At 59.5% G+C, this 19,848-nt stretch overlaps 6 protein-coding genes and 1 non-coding gene across 7 annotated transcripts; 3 read left to right on the plus strand and 4 right to left on the minus strand.

Annotated features, from left to right (window-relative positions):
• Positions 1-6,269: 6,269 nt before the first annotated feature.
• BXZ73DRAFT_47049 (nucleotide-binding domain-containing protein) lies at positions 6,270-7,842 on the minus strand (the record flags this gene model as incomplete). Its single annotated transcript, XM_048019798.1, has 7 exons — positions 6,270-6,354; positions 6,408-6,780; positions 6,871-7,192; positions 7,266-7,340; positions 7,402-7,441; positions 7,495-7,559; positions 7,660-7,842. The coding sequence occupies 7 exons, from the start codon at positions 7,840-7,842 to the stop codon at positions 6,270-6,272; spliced, it is 1,143 nt and encodes a 380-aa protein (XP_047877828.1).
• A 614-nt stretch (positions 7,843-8,456) lies between these two features.
• On the plus strand, positions 8,457-9,698 carry BXZ73DRAFT_77545 (uncharacterized protein; the record flags this gene model as incomplete). The annotated part of the gene is made up of 4 exons (XM_048022691.1): positions 8,457-8,840; positions 8,918-9,028; positions 9,233-9,275; positions 9,607-9,698. The coding sequence occupies 4 exons, from the start codon at positions 8,457-8,459 to the stop codon at positions 9,696-9,698; spliced, it is 630 nt and encodes a 209-aa protein (XP_047877829.1).
• Positions 9,699-10,317: 619 nt separating this feature from the next.
• BXZ73DRAFT_77546 (uncharacterized protein) lies at positions 10,318-11,298 on the minus strand (the record flags this gene model as incomplete). Its single annotated transcript, XM_048022692.1, has 3 exons — positions 10,318-10,443; positions 10,525-10,911; positions 10,957-11,298. 3 exons carry the CDS (start codon positions 11,296-11,298, stop codon positions 10,318-10,320), a joined length of 855 nt encoding a protein of 284 aa, XP_047877830.1.
• Positions 11,299-11,949: 651 nt separating this feature from the next.
• BXZ73DRAFT_46993 (alpha/beta hydrolase fold protein) lies at positions 11,950-13,048 on the minus strand (the record flags this gene model as incomplete). The annotated part of the gene is made up of 4 exons (XM_048019793.1): positions 11,950-12,013; positions 12,071-12,363; positions 12,438-12,615; positions 12,693-13,048. The coding sequence occupies 4 exons, from the start codon at positions 13,046-13,048 to the stop codon at positions 11,950-11,952; spliced, it is 891 nt and encodes a 296-aa protein (XP_047877831.1).
• A 494-nt stretch (positions 13,049-13,542) lies between these two features.
• On the plus strand, positions 13,543-13,622 carry BXZ73DRAFT_t99. The gene has a single exon. It is a non-coding gene; the product is annotated as a tRNA-Trp (tRNA).
• Positions 13,623-13,758: 136 nt separating this feature from the next.
• BXZ73DRAFT_47067 (mitochondrial carrier) lies at positions 13,759-15,219 on the minus strand (the record flags this gene model as incomplete). Its single annotated transcript, XM_048019805.1, has 10 exons — positions 13,759-13,828; positions 13,886-13,922; positions 13,979-14,138; positions 14,188-14,448; positions 14,501-14,544; positions 14,598-14,708; positions 14,782-14,806; positions 14,857-14,868; positions 14,918-15,082; positions 15,142-15,219. The coding sequence occupies 10 exons, from the start codon at positions 15,217-15,219 to the stop codon at positions 13,759-13,761; spliced, it is 963 nt and encodes a 320-aa protein (XP_047877832.1).
• Positions 15,220-15,694: 475 nt separating this feature from the next.
• On the plus strand, positions 15,695-19,834 carry BXZ73DRAFT_46884 (PhoX domain-containing protein; the record flags this gene model as incomplete). Its single annotated transcript, XM_048019772.1, is given in 9 exon segments — positions 15,695-16,582; positions 16,629-16,651; positions 16,708-16,934; positions 16,990-17,120; positions 17,171-18,766; positions 18,817-19,344; positions 19,362-19,575; positions 19,628-19,743; positions 19,796-19,834. The coding sequence occupies 9 exon segments, from the start codon at positions 15,695-15,697 to the stop codon at positions 19,832-19,834; spliced, it is 3,762 nt and encodes a 1,253-aa protein (XP_047877833.1).
• Between the last annotated feature and the right edge of the window lie 14 nt (positions 19,835-19,848).

Consider the following 19,848-nt stretch of genomic DNA (forward strand, 5'->3'; position numbering starts at 1 on the left):
CTATTTGAGGGCAAACCCATTCAGTAAGGCGGAATAGGAAACAGTAGAGTAGTAGCTGGAAGAACGCACCCTCAAAAGTGGTGCGGCTAAATTGGCGTTCACAGCCACTAAACTTGGGCCCTGAAGGCGAAGAAAATAGCCTCTGATGACCATCGCGCGTCGTATCGCGATCGGGAGAGATCTCGAGGGCGATAAAGTGTGATATTCCCGGACGACCAATGGTTACAGCAGTAGGGACTTCGCACAGGACGCATTTGAGGACTGCTCCACAGTCTTGCCAAAGATATTCTCCGGCCTCACACATGAGTCCAAAAATGACGCACTGTGCACGGTCTTCGCTCTTTCCGAAGGACCCGAACGATAGAAATAGCGGCAATTCTAAGGATGAAAATCGGCACAAAGTTCTGAGGGAGAACACGGGACGCAACGCCAAGGGAACACATTACAACTGTACAGGCACAATTAAACTCCATCGGTAACCTCAGAATGAATGGTCATGCACCTAGGCTTGGCCCTGTCTTCAAGAGCTTCGACCCTCTGCCAATTTCTAGGTTTCTGACTCGAGTGTGTTGAGTGGCGCAATACGGGAGTCTTCTCGAGTGTTGTCAGATCTGACCATGTCGAAAGGGAAAACAAGAGGGGACAGAGGTAGCGTGGTCACGTTTTGGTTTGTAGAGAGCTGCCATCCTTCGACTCTCAAGAGTCCCAGTTGGACTGAGTTCCCACGCATCACGGTCACGTGTAGAACGCGTTGACGTTGTTGGGTTGGGCATATCACGGGCGCCTATTCCGCTTCTTCTCCCCTCTGCCTTCTCCGGCACACTACCATCGGCGACGCAAGTTCAGTCACATCTCCCTTTCCATCTTCCATTCACTGGAATTGCTGCCTGTTTTCAAATGCCAACCTTGGGCATCGGCGATGACCATGACTCTGATGAGGTTCGAATGTTGAAGGAGGCGCTTCGTTCGAAAGGTGCGTGTACCAGCACATTCCGTGAGATGATCTAACATGTATGCAGACGCACTGCACACCACTTCGCAAAGTGAGGTCTCAAAGAGGGAACAAGACTTGAAGGAGGTGAAGGACCAGCTGAGCCAAGCGTTACTGAGGGTATGTTCCAGTCTTCTTCTGCGCATATACCCATCGTTCATGAAATAGGGATACAGTTAGCACAAGACACAGGTCGTGTTGCCCAACTGGAAGAAGACCTGCAACGCCGGGCCGAGGATCTGATGAATGAACGCTTCACTCGAGCGAATGCTGAAGTAGCGTTGGCCTATGCGAACGAGCGTCTCAAAGAGTCCCAGCAAACCGCCAACGAACTGCAATCTACCATCGACATGTTGTCCCATCGTGCTGACTCCAAGGTGGACGGTCGATCCAAGCTCGAGCTCGAGAACGCATCCCTGCAGAAGCGCGTCCGGGCCCTCCAGGACGAGCTCACGAACAAGACCCAAGCAGAGGAAGCTGCGCTCCGAAAGAGCCAGTCGGTTACCGCACGACATCATCGACAGCCGTCGGACGTAGCGTTCAACACGTCGTCTTTGGAGAGGGAGGTGGTGGAGCTACGTTCCACAAAGGCACAGCAAGCCGCGACGCTGGAACAGACAACAGAGCAGCTCACTCGGGTTCGCGATGACTTCGTGCGTCTTCAGAACGAGAAAGTTGCTTCGGAGAAGAAGCTGGCGAAGCAGCTTGAAGAGACCCGAGCCGCACTACAAGACCGAGAAGAAGATCTACGACTCGCCAGGGATGCTCAAGGAGGGTCCGACCTGGCAGCACGGGAGGCTCAGCTACTGGAGAGGTTGGAAGACGAGGAGAGACGAGTGGCATCGCTGGAGCACGAGCTTGCACGGTCCGCAGGAAGTCGGAAACGCGACCTAGGTATGCTTCAAGAAGAGCTCAGCAGGACATCTCGAATGCTAGAGGAAGCGAACGAACGAGCGGAAGCCGCGGAAGGAAAGCTTAGAGAACATTTACACGGTCAACAGGGCGCGTTCCGCGATCACAAACGCTTACAGCAGGAACACGATCGCCTTGTAGAGCAAGTGCAAACGGCAGAATCTCGTATAAGGTCAGTTCATCTCCTGTATGCATTGTATGCATAGGCAAACCCTGACTTCTTTCAGTGAACTCCAGTTCCGTCTGTCCACATCCTCTCAAGATTCCTCTCTCCACTCTGGATCACCTGAAAGAGACATGGAAGAAACGGCAGCAACGATGGAGCGCCTACTCAACGCAATAGAGCGACTTCGTACTGAACGTGACGGACTTCAGCGCGACTTAGACTTCTTGACTATCGAGAACAAGTTCGCGGTCGAATCCCTCGAAGAGCGACTCGCTACTGCTACATCCGCTCCTGTGACACCCGGCTTCAACACTACAGAGCTCGTCGCCCTTGAAGGTCAATTCCAGGCGTTCCACGAGCAGACCGAACGATCCTCTCGCATGGCGATTGCGTTGTCTTTGTTGCACAACATATTTCGGATGTCGATGACCTCAAGCTTCTCGTATCGAGGGGCTTCTCGGAGAGCTCTCCGAGTCTCGTCGTATCCTCCAGGAGCACGAGGTGGCTGTGATTCAGCTTCAGCAACAAATCCTATCCTCGTCAGGATCCGTCGGTGCAGCCGAGTCAATTGCGGCGAACTCCGCACCAAGATTCACACTCTCGAAGAAGCCCTGGTTCACGAGCGCAGCAGTCATGCCGACACTGGTGCCGCCCTTTCAGACGCGGAGTCCCAGCTCAGCAACCTGTCCGACGCCCTCTCCGATGCCGAGGCGGCCCGCGACGCTTTGGCGTTAGAGAAGACTCACCTCGAGGACGACCTTGCCAACGCCCGCCAGGAGCTCGAAGACGCACAAGCGCACCACGTTGAGCAACTCTCCGACCTCTCCGCCGCCGGGAAGACGGGTCAGTCCGTGGGCGCCATGCGCATCCTCGTCGCGACCTCGAGCAGCGCATCCTCCGCCGCACGGAGCAGATCGGCGTGCACCAGCACGACATCAAGCGGCTCGAGGCTAACATGAGGTTGCAAGAGGAACGCCTCGCCGAGATGACGCAAGAGATTGAGGTGTACCAGACGGAGAAGGTGGCGATGGTCGAGGATTGCCGGACGACGCGCGAGGAACGAGACGATGCGCGGCAGCGCTGCGAGGAGCTCGAGGATGCGATGGAGGGCGTCGAAGAGGAGCGGGAGCGGGAGCTGGAGGCGATGGTGCGCACCACTTTCCAGGCTGTCGCCACCGGGCGGGACGCGCACATCAAGTCGAAGCTCTTGCTCGCTGACAACGCCCGAGGTTGTGCTGAGATGGAACATCGCATTCAAGCGTTGAACGAGGAGAAGGGGCAGCTTCTCTTGCAGCTCGAGACCGCCACCAAGCAGCTGGACGGGCTTGTCCAGTCTCGTGACAACACCGCCGTTGCGGTGGAGGTGCAGCTCGCCCAGGCGACGAAGGCATCCCAAGAAGCTGAGGAAGTGCGGCTGGTGATGCAAGCTCAACTCGAGGACCTTCAGACCGAGCTCCAAGAGAAGGACGAGGAGTTGAGGTCCCTCCAGAACCAGCTCAAGGCCGTTCACGCGAGCCACGCCGATCGGCAGTCACTGGACACCGGCCTCTTCGCGCAAGAGAAGGAATCTCTGGAGTCACAGTTGCAAGAGTCGCAGACTACTCGCGATCAGCTCGAGACGCGCCTACAGGAAACCGTTGAACGTTTGCAGCACGTCGAGCAAGACCTCAAACGCGCCGAAGACGAGCTTGCTTCTCAGCTGGCTAGCAGCGAGACGCGCTCGGCCAGCGAAGAGGAGCTTCGCCAGGAGATGTCCAAGTCCAAGGCGGATCGTGAGCAGGAAGTTACAGCACTCAAGGACGAACTCAAACATGTCTCAGACGAGCTCGCTGAAATGACTCGTCTCCGCGAGGAGGCCAACTTGTCGCGTGAAGCAACCGAAGTGCAGCTCAACCAAGCCAAGCTGCAGCTAGAGTCCCGACTCACCGACATCGAACAATCCCTGAACAGCGCGGAGCAGCTCCAATCGGAGATCGAACGGCTGAAAGAGGCGCACGCCGAGGAGATGAGGAGCATCCGTCAACGGCTGGACGAAACTACCACCGACCTTCAAGAAGTCACCAGCCGCAGAGATGAGCTCGAAATGCTTCACAATCAGACTGTACAGGGCATGCAGCAACAAGCCGAAGAGGTCTCCGCGGCTCGTCGACACTCCGAAGAACTGGAGGCGGACCTGGCGCAGCTCCGCGCCTCACATACAACGCAGCTCGAGGAGATGCAGTCAAGCCTCGAGGACGCGAGGAAAGCCCTTGAAGACGCCAGGGTCGAGACGAACGCTCAGCAACGCCAGGCGATCGACGAGCTCACAGAGACTGTCGAAGATCTTCAAAACCGTCTCACTGTCCTCTCTAGAGAGCTTGATGACAGTCGAATGGAGGTCGACCAGGAGAAGACCGCCCATGCCCAAACGCGCGATACCATCATGGCGGAGTTCCAGGACGTTGTTTCCAAGCGTGACTCCGCAGAGATGGGCTTAACTGCAGCTGACAAGAAGCTGTCGGAGCTTCTTGCGCAGCTGGACCACATGGAGACTTGCCTGCGCGAGGCCGAGGACGAGAAGCTTTCCGTACAATACCAAGTCACGAATCTGGAAGCGGAGGTGCAGCGTGTGAAGACCCTCCAGCGACACCTGGAAAGCCAGATGGTCGAAGGGTACGTCAGTCTGACGCTGATTTATTGTGACCATCTAACGCCATACACAGGGAGCAACACATCTCTGAGCTGGAATCTGAACTCTCCGAGTTGCGTTCCAAGTATACTGCTCTAGACAAGCTCGCTCAGGCTACGGAGGCGAACCTCGCGATGCAAAAGATCCAACACGACCAAACCGTCGTCTCCCTCCGTCGCGAACTTGGAGCTCTTCGTGCACAACCTAGTGCCGAAGACGCCATTTTAGAGCTGAAGGAGAAGAACGACGAGTACGAAGAGCTTCTGCGCGCTAAATGTCTGGAGATCGAGGAAAACGATGACAGGTTCATCGAGTAAGTGAGAGCTGTCACCTGCATGGGGGTATAACTGAACCTCAACTCGCAGGATGTTGAAGGAGAAGAAGAAGCTTAACAGCAAAATCGACTCTCTGTCAAGGAAGGTGCAAACTCTACAGACGAAACTCACCGCAGCAACCGAAGCAGCAGCCAAGCCCGCAGAGACCCCAGCACCCGTGGCCGCACCGATAGCTGTTCCCGCCCTCTTGCCGTGTGCGGTCTTCTCGCCTTCCACCCTCGCACCGTCACCTATGATTCTAAGCACATCCACCTCCTCTCGCCCTACATCGCGTCCAAGAGTTGTCACGGCTCCTGTCAACATCGCCAACGCCGCTTCCATCCCTCCTCCCCCAATACCCACATTCCGTCCGAAGACTCCCGAATCGTCCCGGAAACGCATGATCTCCGGTCCTTCCATCGGCCGTTCAAAGACCCCCGAGGCACGCATGCCCGTCTTCCGGGCACGCACCCCCGAGCGACACCGCGATCCATCTGCCGCGACACCCTCCATGCCCTCTTCATCCTCTTCGCACTCCGTCATCGGCCAAAAGCGCCGTGCTCCCGACGACTTTGATGACTGCAATTCGGTCCCTCCGCAGACGTTCTCTGCAGAGAGTGCACCCCTGAGTTCTGCTGGGGAAAGAGCGTTACCTCCGCAGCCTACGACTCCGCGCTTCCGGAAGGCGCTACAGACGATGCGGACGGGCTTCACGCCGGTGCGACAAGCACATCGAGCAGGTTCGGAATCGCCGCGTCGACCAATGTCGTCCCCGCGGCGCGCAACAACAGGGCCCGGACTAGCAAGCTCTTCGACGACACCGCCGCTCTCAATGGACGTAACAAACAACCCTGTTAGGGCATCGTCGCATAGCGAGGGCGTCCAGGTAACGACCAAGGCCACTGCTGCAAAGAAGGGGTGGCTCGGCAAGATCAAGTCCGGGGCGCCCCGTCGGCGTCGCGCAGCGGATTCCTGTCGCGACAGCCCGTGTTCGACCCTCCTGGCAGAGGATGAGGCCGGGCGCGGGCATGTCATATTGGAATGTGGAGGTGGACTGCATTTGCCTCGGACCGCACGCTTTCTCAGCTTACATTACATCGATGTACTACCAGCCATCCGCCCGTATGTTTATTACACCACGAGTCTCTCACGTCGCTATGTTTTCACGCACTGCCCAACACAATCGTTTTTGCTCTTCTTGGTTGGTGTGTGACATCGTCAAGCTTTGAGTGAAGGGACACTAGACTCGACCAGCTGCTCGATCTCCATCGCGGCACCCCAGGACTGCTGGTAACCTGCCGGTCTGCAGCCCGGATGTCAGTCATATCCGTCCCGTGAAAACGCATCCCCACTCACCCAAACCCATACGCGTGCACGACGACGACCTCCCCCTCCCCTTCCGCGCCCGGGTCTCCCGCGAGCGCGATCCCCGGCGCGCCGCTCGCCCGCGGGAGCGGGACCCGCTCGACCTCGACGCGCGGCCCGCCCTTGCGTGCCGGGCGGAGCCCAACGTTGTGCGCGAGCACGCGCGTCTCGGGCGCGGCGACGGCGGGGAGCAGCGCCGCGCACCGCGCGCGGATGGCCGCGGCGTCGGCGGCGGCGAACGCGGTGTCCCACGCGCCGCGCTCGTACTTGCCGCCGAGGATCGTCGTGCGCCCGGACGGGGTGACGGTGCGGGGCGCGGGGCGCGGGATGATGTAGGTCGCGTCCGCGGAGTCGGAGTCCATCGCTTCGGGGGGTGCGCGCGCGTGAGCACGCGGGGAGGGTGGAGGGAGCTAGGGAAGGGCGGTGGGGGGCGCGATATGGGAGGCTCACGCACGCAGCTCGACGCAGATGAACTCGTCCACCGCCGGGTTGTCGATGACGAGCGTCTGGCCGCGGATCGGGTACACGTCTTGGTCCTCGAGCCCGACGAGGGAGCGAGCGCCGAGGCCCGTGGCGTTGACGAGCACGGCGCCGTCCCCGGCGAGCGCGGCGGCCTCGCCGAAGGAGTGCACCTTCTTGCGGACGAACTCCACGCCGCGCGCGGTGAGCTCGGCCTTGAGCCAGGGGAGGTACTGCGCGGGGTTGACGGAGATGGTCTGGAAGCCGACCCCGCACGCTTGCCCGGTGGGGAGTTCATTTGGCTCCAGGATCCGGAACTGCGAGCGCGCGGCGCGTGCGTGACGATCAGTGCGGGGGCGCGGGTGGTGCGGAGGAGAGGCACGCGCTTACGTCGCGCACGAGGTCCTTGTACCACGTCTTTTCAAGCTTCGTGCCTGCGCCGTAGAAGACGCGGGACGGAGAAGCCTTCATAACAGACGGGCGACGCACTCAGCTGGGGTAAGGTGTGCCGCATGTGCCAACGCACCAGGACGAGCCCGGAAGGGAGCATGTCCCAGAACTTGTCGCTGCAGGGTTGCCGTCAGCACTCGAGCTGCCGTTTAGTGGTCGCCGCACTCACAACGTCGTCTTCTCCCATTTGTACAGGCGCGCATCGGGGCGGCCAATGGGGGACCAGTTCGCACCCTATTGTTGTCGTGGAGGGCAAGGTTGGTTAGAGCGGTCGGACAACGGACGATCGACCGGAAGGGAAGTCGCAAAGGCAGCTCAGCTGAGTGCGACTCACCGCCCAAGGGGACGCAAACGCCTGCGAATCGAGGTCGTCCGGCATGTCGCGCGCAACGACGGTGATCGCGTACCGTGCGTGTTGCGCAAGGACGTGGGCGACGGTGAGGCCGATGACGCCCCCTCCGAGGACGACGACTCGGATCGTCTGGGAAGGGGCCGAAGCTGTTGCGGCCGATGTCATGGATGCTGTCTGTGGGAGTGCGGTGACGGGGGAGGCGGGCAGTGGGAGCGGTAGCGGCGACGTATGCTTGAAGGTGGTGGTTCTGGGCAACCGAGGGTACGATAGCAGCGGGATCAACGTTCAGTCTGACTCATCTCTGAGTAGCATCGGTGTATGTACACGTACAAAAGGGCTGGACTAGTCTGGACGATGCGGGGGATCGGTTACTCCGGGCTGCTACCACCGAGGCCCGCCACGAAGGTTGCCAATCCGAGGAGGCTGATAACCTCGTGGTGAGAGAGGACAGCCACGGGCCGAGGATGGAAGAGAGCTGAAGACGGCAGGCACCCAGCGGAGGGGCGCTGCTCCCCGACCTTCATCCTGCCCGATCCGTCTGCCACTCGCCCTGAGCCGCCGCGCGCAAGCAGTTGTCGTCGCGCGCGCAGAGAGAGTAGCTCGTCCGCCGCTGGCCAAGACACATGCCTCGTTGGAGCGCACGCGAAGCGACCCCACTCCCCCTCGTCTTCTCCCGGTGGCCGCAGCTGCCACCGCAGACTCCTCCGTCCATATAGCCCCGCCCTCCAGCACACCGTCTCCGCGCACCGCCCAGCACGACCATTCCGCCCCCCGGCCTCATGCCCCGACCACCTAGCCCCCCGCTTTCGCCACATGAGCGCACTGCGCTCTGGGTCCAAGCCCAAGCCGCGCAGGCCTACGCCCACGACCAACACTCCCAGCACTCGCCTGTCTCTCCAGCACGATCGTCCACAAAGACCGAGAGCACGCACCGCACCACCCAGTCCTCCGACGCCGTCTCCTACCAGCACCAACCGCCGTCTCTCATGCGCGCCGCGTCCCTTCAGCAGTCGTCCTCGTCGACGCGTCCGCCCAAGGCGCGCGACACCCAGCGGCCGCGCTACGACTCGCGCACGAGACGCTCCAGCTTGCCCTTCCCGCAGAGCCCTCCAGGCTCAGGATACCCCGTCCAGCTTGAAATTTGCCCACCACGGAGCCCATCGGTGCGGGAGGAAGGGCCCCAGGCAAGTAAACTCCATGCTCGTCGCCACTCGACCAAAGCGAGCCCCAAATTCAACAGACACGGACGCCTCGACCGTCCTTGAGGAAGGAGCGGCGGCCGTCGCTCATCGACCAGCTCATCTCTTTCGGCACGCCGAGCATCCGGAGGAAGGACGGACCCAGCGATTCGGTGCGGAAGAAGGCGTAGAGCAGCGGTCTGAGATGAGTACTTTACCTCGACCATGATCAGCGGCCCTTGGGGCACAGGGCGTGCGCATTCCTTCGCGTGCTGCAGCAGCCCAGTAGCGCAAGACTACAGACAGATGGTGTATGTTCATACCCGGAGGTCATTGTGACTTGTATCTTATTGCTCGTATGTATGGTATTCTTGTAGGATGACTTGACTATATGCGCATTCCTCGAGGCTGCATTCTTCGGTATGCGCGCAGGGGCGTGTTCGAGATTTATAGAAGCTCGTGTGAAGGTGGTATATCGGGGGGTGAGTGGGGGGATGATGGTAGCAGTCGAGTCGAGAAGTGGAATGAATGAGGACACAGGGTGACTGCAAGAATTAGCGAGCCGCAGCGCGTCTAAATGCCCTCTCGTGCGCCAGCCGTGCGCTCCGCCACAACTTGCAACTTCACCTAAACCACAACGTCGGAGAAGAGAGCCAGAAAACGCCATGCAGCCATTTTCCCACTGTTTTGCTTCTGGGTCGGGTGGGCTCTAAGCGATGAGTCTGCTGACACTCATCTCACGATCCTGCAGCTAGCCTCGTGTCCCTTGCGGCCAACCCACTCTGCGAACAGACTTCCATCAGCGTTATCGACGCTGGACACAAGCACAACGTCTGCGAATGAAAATAATCGCCCTCGGGCTGGGTGTCGGGATGCGCACCGGCGATCTATCATTCTGAAGCGTCTCACAGGTCCACCCTTGCGCGCCGGTCCGCGGCGCGTTTTGGGGCCCTGAAGAACGGTCGAGATGAACACCGCCGGGCACGTTTCCACAGGCCCTGCCACGGTCACCCATAGGCTATCCTTCAATTGGCGAACTAGTCGGGATCTGTCAGCGGACCAAGACCCGAGTGCCGTTCTCTCTGGCGACTCTCCTTCTCCGCGCCCCGCGTCGAAGGTGCGCTATCAGCGCCGATAGGATGACGCTCGCAAGACCGACCCGCTGTCCCGACCCCTTGTCAATGCGCGAGGCCTGTCAATGTGGCGTGCTATCCACAAGGCGGCTGCTCGCCGCAGGTATATACAGCAGCGGCCGCAATCACTCCAGAGTCGACGATCCAGTCGGACATCCACCACTCCCTTCCCCCGCATCTTCTCCACCTTTTGCCCCTTTCTCTTCGCTGCTCGCCCTCCAATCTCGTTATTGGTCGATACCCACACTAGCCTCGCGACTTCCCTCTCCACACCGCCCCAATGGCCAGAGTCAGAACCAGGAGGTTCGCTTCGACGACTACGGGATCCCTTACGTTGTCGAGTTCGCCAACGTTTCCTTCAACGCCGGCGGATCCCGCGCCCGCTCGCAGACGATGTCGTCGACCGCCAGCTCGCGCAGCAGTCCGTCCCCCACCCCGTCCCGGTGCAACTGCCCCTGTGCCGTCCACGACGCCCGCCCTCACGTCCACGAGCCGACGCAGAGCCGCGGTCGGCCCTTCCCTACACGTTCGCACACCCTCCCGAACCCGCCCAGGGGGCGCTCCGAAACTCTAATCTCGCAGGCGTCCTCCCGCACCGCGGCTTCCCAGACTACGCTGGCTGCCTCAAGCACGAGCGCGCTCGATAAGGACCACGACAGCAAGCCGCCTGCTGCACGCCGCCCGCTCCTCCGTTCGCTCTCGCTCCCCTTCAGCTTCCGTCGCCCCCACATCTCCATCCCCCGCCTTCGCCGCCGCTCTGCCTCCCGCAGCAAGGCTGGCTCTGACTCCGGCTCCGACTCCGAGTGGACGCTCGCCGGGCCCTCCCCCTCGTCGTCGCAAGAGACCCTCGCCTCTGTCTCGCCCATCAAGGGCAAGAAGCCGCTGAGCGAGATCGATGAGCTCACCGAGCCCCCCATGTCCCCCTACCCCGCGCGCCCGGAGCCGTCCCCGTCCCTCTACTCCCCCACCTCCGACGAGTCCGACAACGACGACGACGCCGCCGGTGAAGGCCTCCTCCTCGCGCTCGGCGCCGGGCCCGCCGCGCGCGGCGCCCCGCTCTCCCCGGGCCGCCTCGTCCGCCTCAAGTACCGCATCGCGCGCGCGGTGACCGCCGCGGGCATGGCCGCACCGCCGCCCGCCGCCGCCGCAGGCGTGAGCCCGCGCGCGCACCGCATGCTCGACGCGCACCACCGCATGCTCGACGCGGACCTCCGCGCGAGCGTCGCGTCGATCGGGAGCGTGCGCGGCGCGGAGCTCGCGCGCGAGGGCCACCCGAGCGCGCTCTTCAGTGGCACGTACGGCCAGGTCATGGACGCACTCCGGGCCGCGGGGCTGACGACGACGCCGTGCCCCGCCGGGGGCGTGCAGGATGGTGAGTCTGCGCCTGCGTTTGCGTGTCTGTTCGCGCCGCTGACGATTGGGGTCCGGACAGCCACACGCCTAGGCGCGCTCTTCGTCGCCCGCCATGATCCGCGCGGAAACGTCGAGCTCACGAAGCTGACCCTGTGGGCGTAAATGGCATGGCGCGAGAGGTGCGTCGCATGACTCGCAATGCGGTTTGCGCGTGGTCGTGGGCTGACTGGATGCTGTGCTGACATTAGGTCCGCTATTTACTTCGTATCTTTATGGCCACCCGAGAGACCAGTGGACTGGTCCGCGCTCTTCGTTTCAGCACCGGGAAGCCGTCAGGGCCGACCGTAGTGCTTTATGTTTACCGACGCTTTCTGTCGTGTACTGTGAAGTGTAGGATTATGCATCACACCCTTAGAAGGATCCCACTCGTATGTACACTTTGTACGATAGGTTGAGTGCAGAGTATGGAATATCGACCTCGATGGCCGTGTTCTGCTCTGAACAGGAGTCTTGACGGGCACAGACGTTCGGTGTGACATTGCAGTCCTATGACAATCGAGTACACGGACTCTGGAAACACATTTTGTTTGATCCGAAAAGGGTCAGGCCTAAATGCCATTCTTGGCGAGGAACGCTAGGATCTCACTGGCGATCTCGTCCAGCGCACTCTCCCTGTGCCGAGGCCCGTTGTCAGTAATCCCGTACGACTGCTTTATAAACAATCCTCACAGAGCAAAGTGGCCGCCGTCGACGAACTTGACGACCGCGTCCGGCTGATCGCGCTTGAAGGCGTCGGCACCCGGGGGAACGAAGATCGTGTCGTTCTTGCCCCAGATCGCGAGGATGGGCGGGCGGCGCTCGCGGAAGTACTCGTGGAACCTGGGGTACAGCGGGACGTTGGTCTTGTAGTCGATGATGTACTTCAGCTGCACCTCGCCGTTGCCCGGCCGGGTCATGAGGTAGTAGTCGAGGTTGAACGTCTCGGGAGGGATCACCGACGCGTTCGGCGCGCCGTCGACGTACTGCGGAGAGAAGCGAAAGGTCAGCTCGCGTTCTCAACCTGAGCTCGAGCGACGAGCGTGCGCCGGAAACGGACCTGGAACTTGGTGGTCTCGAAGGAGCTCAGGCCCGCGAGCTTCTGCAAGTTCGCGGCGGACGGGTCGGCCCACACGGCCTTGATCGGCGCCCAGAACTGCTCTCCGAAGCCGTCTTCGTAGGCGTTCCCGTTCTGCGAGATGATCGCAGTCACCGCGTCGGGGCGCTGCAGCGCGAGCCTAGTACAATGAGTTGCGACGGGATCGCCGGTCAGCCTCCAGGGTCTGTGGGCGGGTAGTAACGTAGGCCGACGCACCTGAAGCCCGTGGGGGCGCCGTAGTCGAAGACGTACATGCCGAACTTCTTGATCCCGAGCGCGTCCACGAACGCGGCGGTCGTGTTCGCGAGCGACACGAAGGTGTACTCGTACTTGCGCGCCTCGGGGACGACCGTGAAGCCGTACCCGGGGAAGTCGGGGGCGATGACGCGGTACTTGGTGGCAAGCCGCGGGATGAGGTTGCGGTATTGGAACGACGACGAGGGGAAGCCGTGAAGGAGCAGCAGGACGGGAAGAGCGCCGATGTCCTTGGCGGAGGCAGGGTGTGCCTCGCGATAAAAGACCTCGACGCCGGAGTCCACGGTGACGGTCTTGACTGCTGTAGACGTTGCCATGTTGAAGTTTGGTTGGGATCCTTGACTGAATGTTGAGGAGCCTGCAGCTTGATTTATATGTTCGTCCTCGGGTCACACTGACCAGGTGAGGACGTCATCGTATAACGCCATTCATGGCCATCTGCAATGTTCACGTCAAACAGTTCCGGAGCAACCTGATATCTCCAAGGGTATAGGAGGCAGAAGCGAGCTAGTGGGATTAGGAGATGATTAGGAGACATATTGTGACTAAGCCACGACGATCGCTGTATGTTCACAATAGGAAATTGTTCAGGACCCGCCGGGCAAGACCGCGAGGCATGTCCGACTGCTTGTCTGTCAAGAGACTCTTTTAGATCACAGACAAATCCCGGAATAAGTTGACCAACTAATTGGGGCTCAACGACCTCGGGGTTGGTTGGTAACCAACCGAGGCAGCACGGTCAGCTGCCAAGATCCTGCTTTCCAATAGCAAGCCATTTGTACACATATGGTACTTTCCTCTGTCGACGGAGGAACCCTTGGCACAGTGGTAGCGCGTGAGATTCCAGCTGGGAAATCCTCAAGGTCGTCCGTTCAATCCGGGCAGGGTTCAGTGCTTTTTGCTTCGTTCCGACACGACTACTTGAGTCTTCATAACATCGAGCTCGATGAGGTTGATGCAATCCGCGGAAGTGGTATCTGGAGGCCGTCTAAGAGCGACCGTCCGCTCGTGCATTAGGGGTATTACATCATAGACTACCATCACGAACCCGCTTGTACAGCCCGACAATCAAATCGTTTGCAGTGAGGGTTACGATCCTGAAACAACCAGAATGAGAATGCAGTATGCAGCATCTAAAAGGAAACAACACTCACGTATGAGGCACTATCCTCAACAAGTGGGCAGTGGAACCTGGTACGCAAGAACGTAGGCATCAGCTTCCGTCAATGGGTTACGTCAGTACATACCCTTGTACCATCCGAGCGGTCCTTCTGTCTTGAGCGTTTTCCACAAACAATCTAGGGGATTCTTGTAGAGAGTGCCGACGTGGCGACCATCGGGCATTGCGACAGTAGGTTGATTATACATTCGAGTCAGTACCGTATCGGTGGGCTGCATCATTATAAGCTAGTTTGAAGTTAGCAGGCGTAGAGCTTCATAGTGATAAACAACTTACGACACAGAGACCTGAAACCGTGCTGCTAGCCAAGAAGGTCCAGATGCTGTCAGGGTTCGCGACTCCTCTGGAAATAAGCTGGTTCTTCGTCCAGTTGTATGTCGGAAGCTGCACAGATGAGCCCATGGCTGTCCGGAGCGCGGCCGCATCTATCCCGCGTACTAGTCCGCGGAACCTTTCAGCGGCCCAGATGCTTTTCAGAGCGTCCCAAGAGTTCTTATAATAATGCTGGGCTCCCACAGGCAGGACCGGGGAATACGCCTGATAGGACGCTATTAGATGACAGGCACATCGGCAAACAGAAGAAGCATACCTGCATGCGCGCCTTGATGAGGAAGAAAGGGTTACCAACGGACGCTGGAAGGAAGGATGAGGACGTAGAGGCGATGTTTGCGTGATGAGGGACTGACCTCCGATCACCCCGCTCATTGCACCAGAGAACACCGAGGTTAGAGGGATTTGGTCGGTCGGGTTGGCACCGATGAATCGGTTCACACGTCTCCGAATCGGCTCATAGAAACCTGGTGAAGAAAGAGGTACCGTCTCAGGTGAGTCTCGGGTGTAATTCATGGCAGACGTTGGCGTGTGACACACCAAGACGCGACCCATTCATTAGGATCTGAGGAACATTAGACATGAATATAGGACGGGAGTTCCAAAGAAACACACTTGATAAACGTACTGTGTCATGTCAGACGGTACTCTCGCGAGAGAAAAACATAGGGCTTACAGCAGGACCCAGTCCTCTCTGGACACCTCGAATGCCCTCGTTCTGGAAAGTCTTCGCAATGACGTCTAGCGCGTTCTTGTACACCTTCGGGGCGCCCTTCTTCGCAAGCTCTCCTTGCAGCTGCATACGCGTCTTTGCAACTTCCGCCGGGTTGGAGACGGTAACCTACCGTGCTAGACCGTCACTCCTGACCCATGGCATTCAAGCGAGCAAGCGTTACGTACCGCGACGCAAGCAGCGAGACCGCCGCAGAGGAAACCCTCCACACTTGACAGAGGCCGACTGGGAGCGGGGGCCGACATGGTGGGGGCGGACGACGGAAGGAGAGCCTGAAAGGGTGGATACGGAGGTTGGTGTTGAGAATAAATCGCCTGTGCGCGCCCATGTCCGACGGCGACGGGCGTCGCGTGTTAAGCTGACTGGATGGCACCATTGACCCGAGGTACACTCCGAATTCGTGCCCGTTGTGCAATCTACGCTCCTTCAGCGATCATACTGCGTTATCGACGGGAGCACTCTTTGTCTACTGTGAAGTCGCATTTTCGCAAATGTTTGGATTGAAAACGCTGCACTGACGGTCCTGAGGGAGGAATCCTGAAAGGATGAAGCAGGGGAGTCCGTCGGAGCAGCGGTCCGTAGGGGGGCCGGCGCGGGCGAGCCGCACAGCGGCGGAGGGCATACTGGGAGCCCACTGTGCCCTTTGCTATTCCGACCTCTGGCCATCGGCCCTCACAGGCCACCACTTCCAGCCCCTACGACCTTCACGACCTTTACGACATGATCATCTCCGGGAAGAACATTGCGGTCCTGCTCGCATTGGGTGGCCTGGTCATCCCTGTAACCTATCGCATTCTGTCCTCGCCTTTTACGCTCCTCCTGCTCTCGCCTCTGTTTCTGCTCATCCTCATCCTCGGATTCCTCGCTCTCAACATCACCCTCGGGTATGCGCTTGACTCAGCAAGACCTGCGCCTCGCAATGCCCTCCCTTCTGCCGCACGACCCCTCGCTTTCTCCACCCCGGCAGCTTGGCAGGCCGTCCTTACTCGCTCTCAATGGTCTCACAAAGCCCCGCAATCCCTCCCACCTCTCTACCCGGACGCACCAGTGGTCTCTGCCGCGGTTAATGACATACTCATCATGATCGTACGCGACTTTGTTCTCGTGTGGTACAAGGAAATCTCGGCCTCCCCGTCCTTTCCTACCGCCGTCTCCTCCACTCTCCACAGTTCCATGGACCGACTACTCACCCGAGTAATGGCCCTTGATCTCCCCGCGTTGGTAGTGAAGCGCATTCTGCCGAAGGTCACCTCGCACATCGAGCAGTTCCGCCAGTCGGAAGTGGCGTTGCGCGGAGCAGGCCTCGAGCGTAAGCTCACCCAGTCAGAGGAGCTAGACCTTCTGTTGGCAAGCCGGTACGCTGCGCGGGGCGGCGGTAAGCTCCACTCTGCCGTCGAGAATCTGTCGTCTACTTTCACCAAACAGTCGGAGGAAGCCCATCTTCGTGGACTAATCGAGAAGGCCCTGCCCGCAATCCTACCGGAGAAGGAGGCCAACAGTCGGGCAGTCAAGCTTGTGGTCAGGGAGATTGTCGCATGCGCCGTGCTGTTTCCTATCATGGAGATGATGTCGGACCCTGACTTTTGGAATCGCATGATCGACCAAATTGTGAGTTTCTCCGAACTATGAGTGTATGCGCTCTGACCCAGCGTAGGCAGGGGCCGCTATCCGCCAACAGTACGAAGCAGCTACTCCTCTGTGAACGCATACTCATGCACGCGTCTGCCATCCAGACGTCTGATCTCCAAAGTGCGAGGCGTCTTGGAAGCGCAGCTCCCTCGCCCACAAGCCCCTCTGTCGGACCCGACGCAGCCTACCACTGAGAACATCACGATCCGTACGGACGCGAAGCAGTTTGAGTCCTTCCTGCGCAGCATCAATCGGACCTCGTCTCTTCTGGATGCGCGACGTTTGAGGAACGATATCATGGGCGAGGTTCGACGGACACGAACACTGTTGGGTGAGTTGGCTATCAAAGATATTTCCATGGACCTACTTTTGACGAACGAACTCAGCCAACAACGCCAACTCTGACTGGATCAATGGCGAGAAGACAGAAGATATTGTGGCGTTTCTCGACCGTCTATATACCGCGAAGCGGCAGGTGGAGAAACGTATAGTTGTGCTCGGAGGAGAAGCCGATTCGGTAAGCCCAACCGCTCGATATTCTGGCACGCTCGTTGACGTGCATCGCAGCGACAAACGATCTATCAGGAAACACCCACGAACTCTTCTCTGAGCCTGAGGGATGTACTTACAAACCCGAGCTCGCTTTCGTACTTGATGGAGTTTATGGATCGCCGTCAACGCTCGCTCTTAGTTCAATTCTGGCTCACGGTCGAAAGTTTCAAGAATCCCCTTGAATCCGTTGACACCGATGATGAAGGAGACCAAGATGAGAGTTTGCTAGACCCCAGCCAGTCCGCGACTCTACGGGAGGATATCTCGCTCATCAACGAGCTCTACTTCTCAAACCCTCTGCCTGACCCGGTGCTCCGCGCGGTTGCACAGAAGAACATCACGACCATCCGCTCCTTCGGTCAAGACGCTGAGAACTCAACGGCGGCTTCGGAACGACGCGTTCGCCGTAGCGTCATGTTGGCACAGCGGCAGGTCGAGCGCGAGATGGAGCAGGACTTCGAGGACTTCCAGAGGTCGGAGCTTTGGTTTCGTGTTGTCGCCGACATTGAGGCGAACGGCCGCGCCGCCCCCGCCGACGACTTCGCCCTCATCTCTGGACGTAGGTCTCCCGTGGCGTCGCGCCATGACGTAGAACACGCACCTGCGCGAGCGCACCCTGTTGTCAAGGCCCCACTGTCACGCTCTGAATCCGCTCCTCTCTTCGGCGGCCCCGCACGAGCGCATTCCCCCCCTACCACTGCCCCAGTGCTCTCGCGGCCCGCCGCGTCCAGCCTACAGGTGCTCATGTCTCCCGTGCACGAATTGGACAGCCAGACTGCCTCTATCGCCCGAGCGCCTCTCTTTGACGATCCGGAAGACCAGGAGCAGCAAGAGCAGTCTCAGCGTATGGACGCCATCCAGGCCGCGCTTACCGACATCATCGCCCTCGACAAGCAGCACGACCAGCCCCACGGCAGCAGCTCCTCCGACAGCCTCAGCATTCAAGGTTCCGCGCTTACGACGGGCAGCACGGCACGCGAGCGCAAGCGTCGCCTGATGTTCGCGGACGAAATCGAGGAGGACGACGGCACGGTGGCGGCTGAAGCCGAGGATGACAAGGACGACCACGAGCACGGCTCATTCCAACTGGCCGGCCCCGGCGACCTGCAACTCTCGCACGAGATCGAGCGATTGGCGGGCAAAGTCGCGAAGCTGCAGACGCAGGACGCGATGCTCGACACGCTTATCAAGAAGGCGGAGCTGACTGGGGATGCGCAGGAGCTCCGTTTGCTGCGCAGGTCCAAGTCACAGCTCACACGCGAACTGCGAGAACTTCGGTTCCAGAAGACGCAGTACGAGCAGCAAGAAAGCGCCAACAGGCTGCTTTCGGATCGGTCGCGGGTCGCTATCGTCAACTCAACGACGGGGGACGAGGAGGGGAAGCAAGTGGTGCGGTATCTCATCGAAGTGCAGCAGTTGGCGCCGGATGGGAGCTTCTCGTCGGGATGGGTGGTCGCGAGGCGGTACAACGAGTTTTTCAGCATGCACAACAAGCTGAAGGACAAGTACATGCTGGTGCGCAACCTCGACTTCCCCGGGAAACGGCTCGTCACGGCGCTCTCGGCGAGCTTCGTGGACAACCGACGGGTCGCTCTGGAAAAGTATCTGCAGGTGAGTGAGCCGAAGAGTCTTCTCGTGCGCCGAGACCGACGATGTAACAGAGCCTCATTACCATCCCCGCCGTATGCGAGAGCGAAGAGCTTCGTGCTTTTCTCTCCCGCGACTCTCCCTTCATGACTGCAGAAGCAACCCCAACGCCCAAGACGCCAACGACCCCCGGCCCAGGGTCAGCATTCCCTGGCCACGGCCTCGTCAAGACCATGTACCAATCCGTGGCAGAGAGCATCGACGACATGTTCTTTGGCCCTTCCATGTTGGACGTTATCATTCAACGCCTCACTACACAAGCTGGGGAGTTCGTTGGCATCACGGGCACGGCCGTCCGAGATGAAGACCTCGTCGCACAAGCGCTCAAGGCTTCGGGGAAGACGACGTACGAGGACGCGTTGGCGCACCTATCCGGGGACCTCAAGCCATTGGAGGGCGAGACGAGCACGTCGTCGTTCTCTTCGCCGATCTGCGACCTGCTCCTGGCAGTGTTCGAGCTCGACAAGAAGAACAACTGGCTACGGAGACAGGCTGTCGTGATCATCTTGCAGCAAGTGCTTGGAGATACAATCGAGCGGCGAGTAAACTAATAACCAAGAGCTGGCGCGTTCGTACTGACAGCAGTGCTAGGAAACTGCGCGAGACCGTGAAGGCCTTCTTGGACGAGTCGCATCTGATGACGTTCATCAACGCGTTCAAGGACGGACTGTGGCCGGGGGGAAAGCTGAAGCCTCCAAGTGTACCTCGCACCGTTGAAGAGAAGCTCCGCACCAGAGATGAGGCCAATCGAAAGCTGTCGTCACTCATGCCAGGTTCGTATTCCCAGAAGATACGGGGCCGTTAGCTGATACCCGTTTCCCGTAGATCTCGCGGCAAACATGATCGGACGTTCAAATGCCCGTCGTGGTGCCCGCCGTATATTTGCGGTGCTTCAGAACCGCAGACTGAACCAGCATCTTGTGTATACTATTGTTGACGAAGTAAGTTTCGCCAATTCCTTCGCGTTCGACACTCCTGACCCGGTATCCCCAGGTATTCGCCGCACTGTTCTCGGAGACGGCGACGGCGTAGATATATTACGGCCG

This window comes from Epithele typhae (genome assembly GCF_022376455.1).
Source record: "Epithele typhae strain CBS 203.58 chromosome Unknown BXZ73scaffold_24, whole genome shotgun sequence".
NCBI lineage: Eukaryota > Fungi > Basidiomycota > Agaricomycetes > Polyporales > Epitheliaceae > Epithele > Epithele typhae.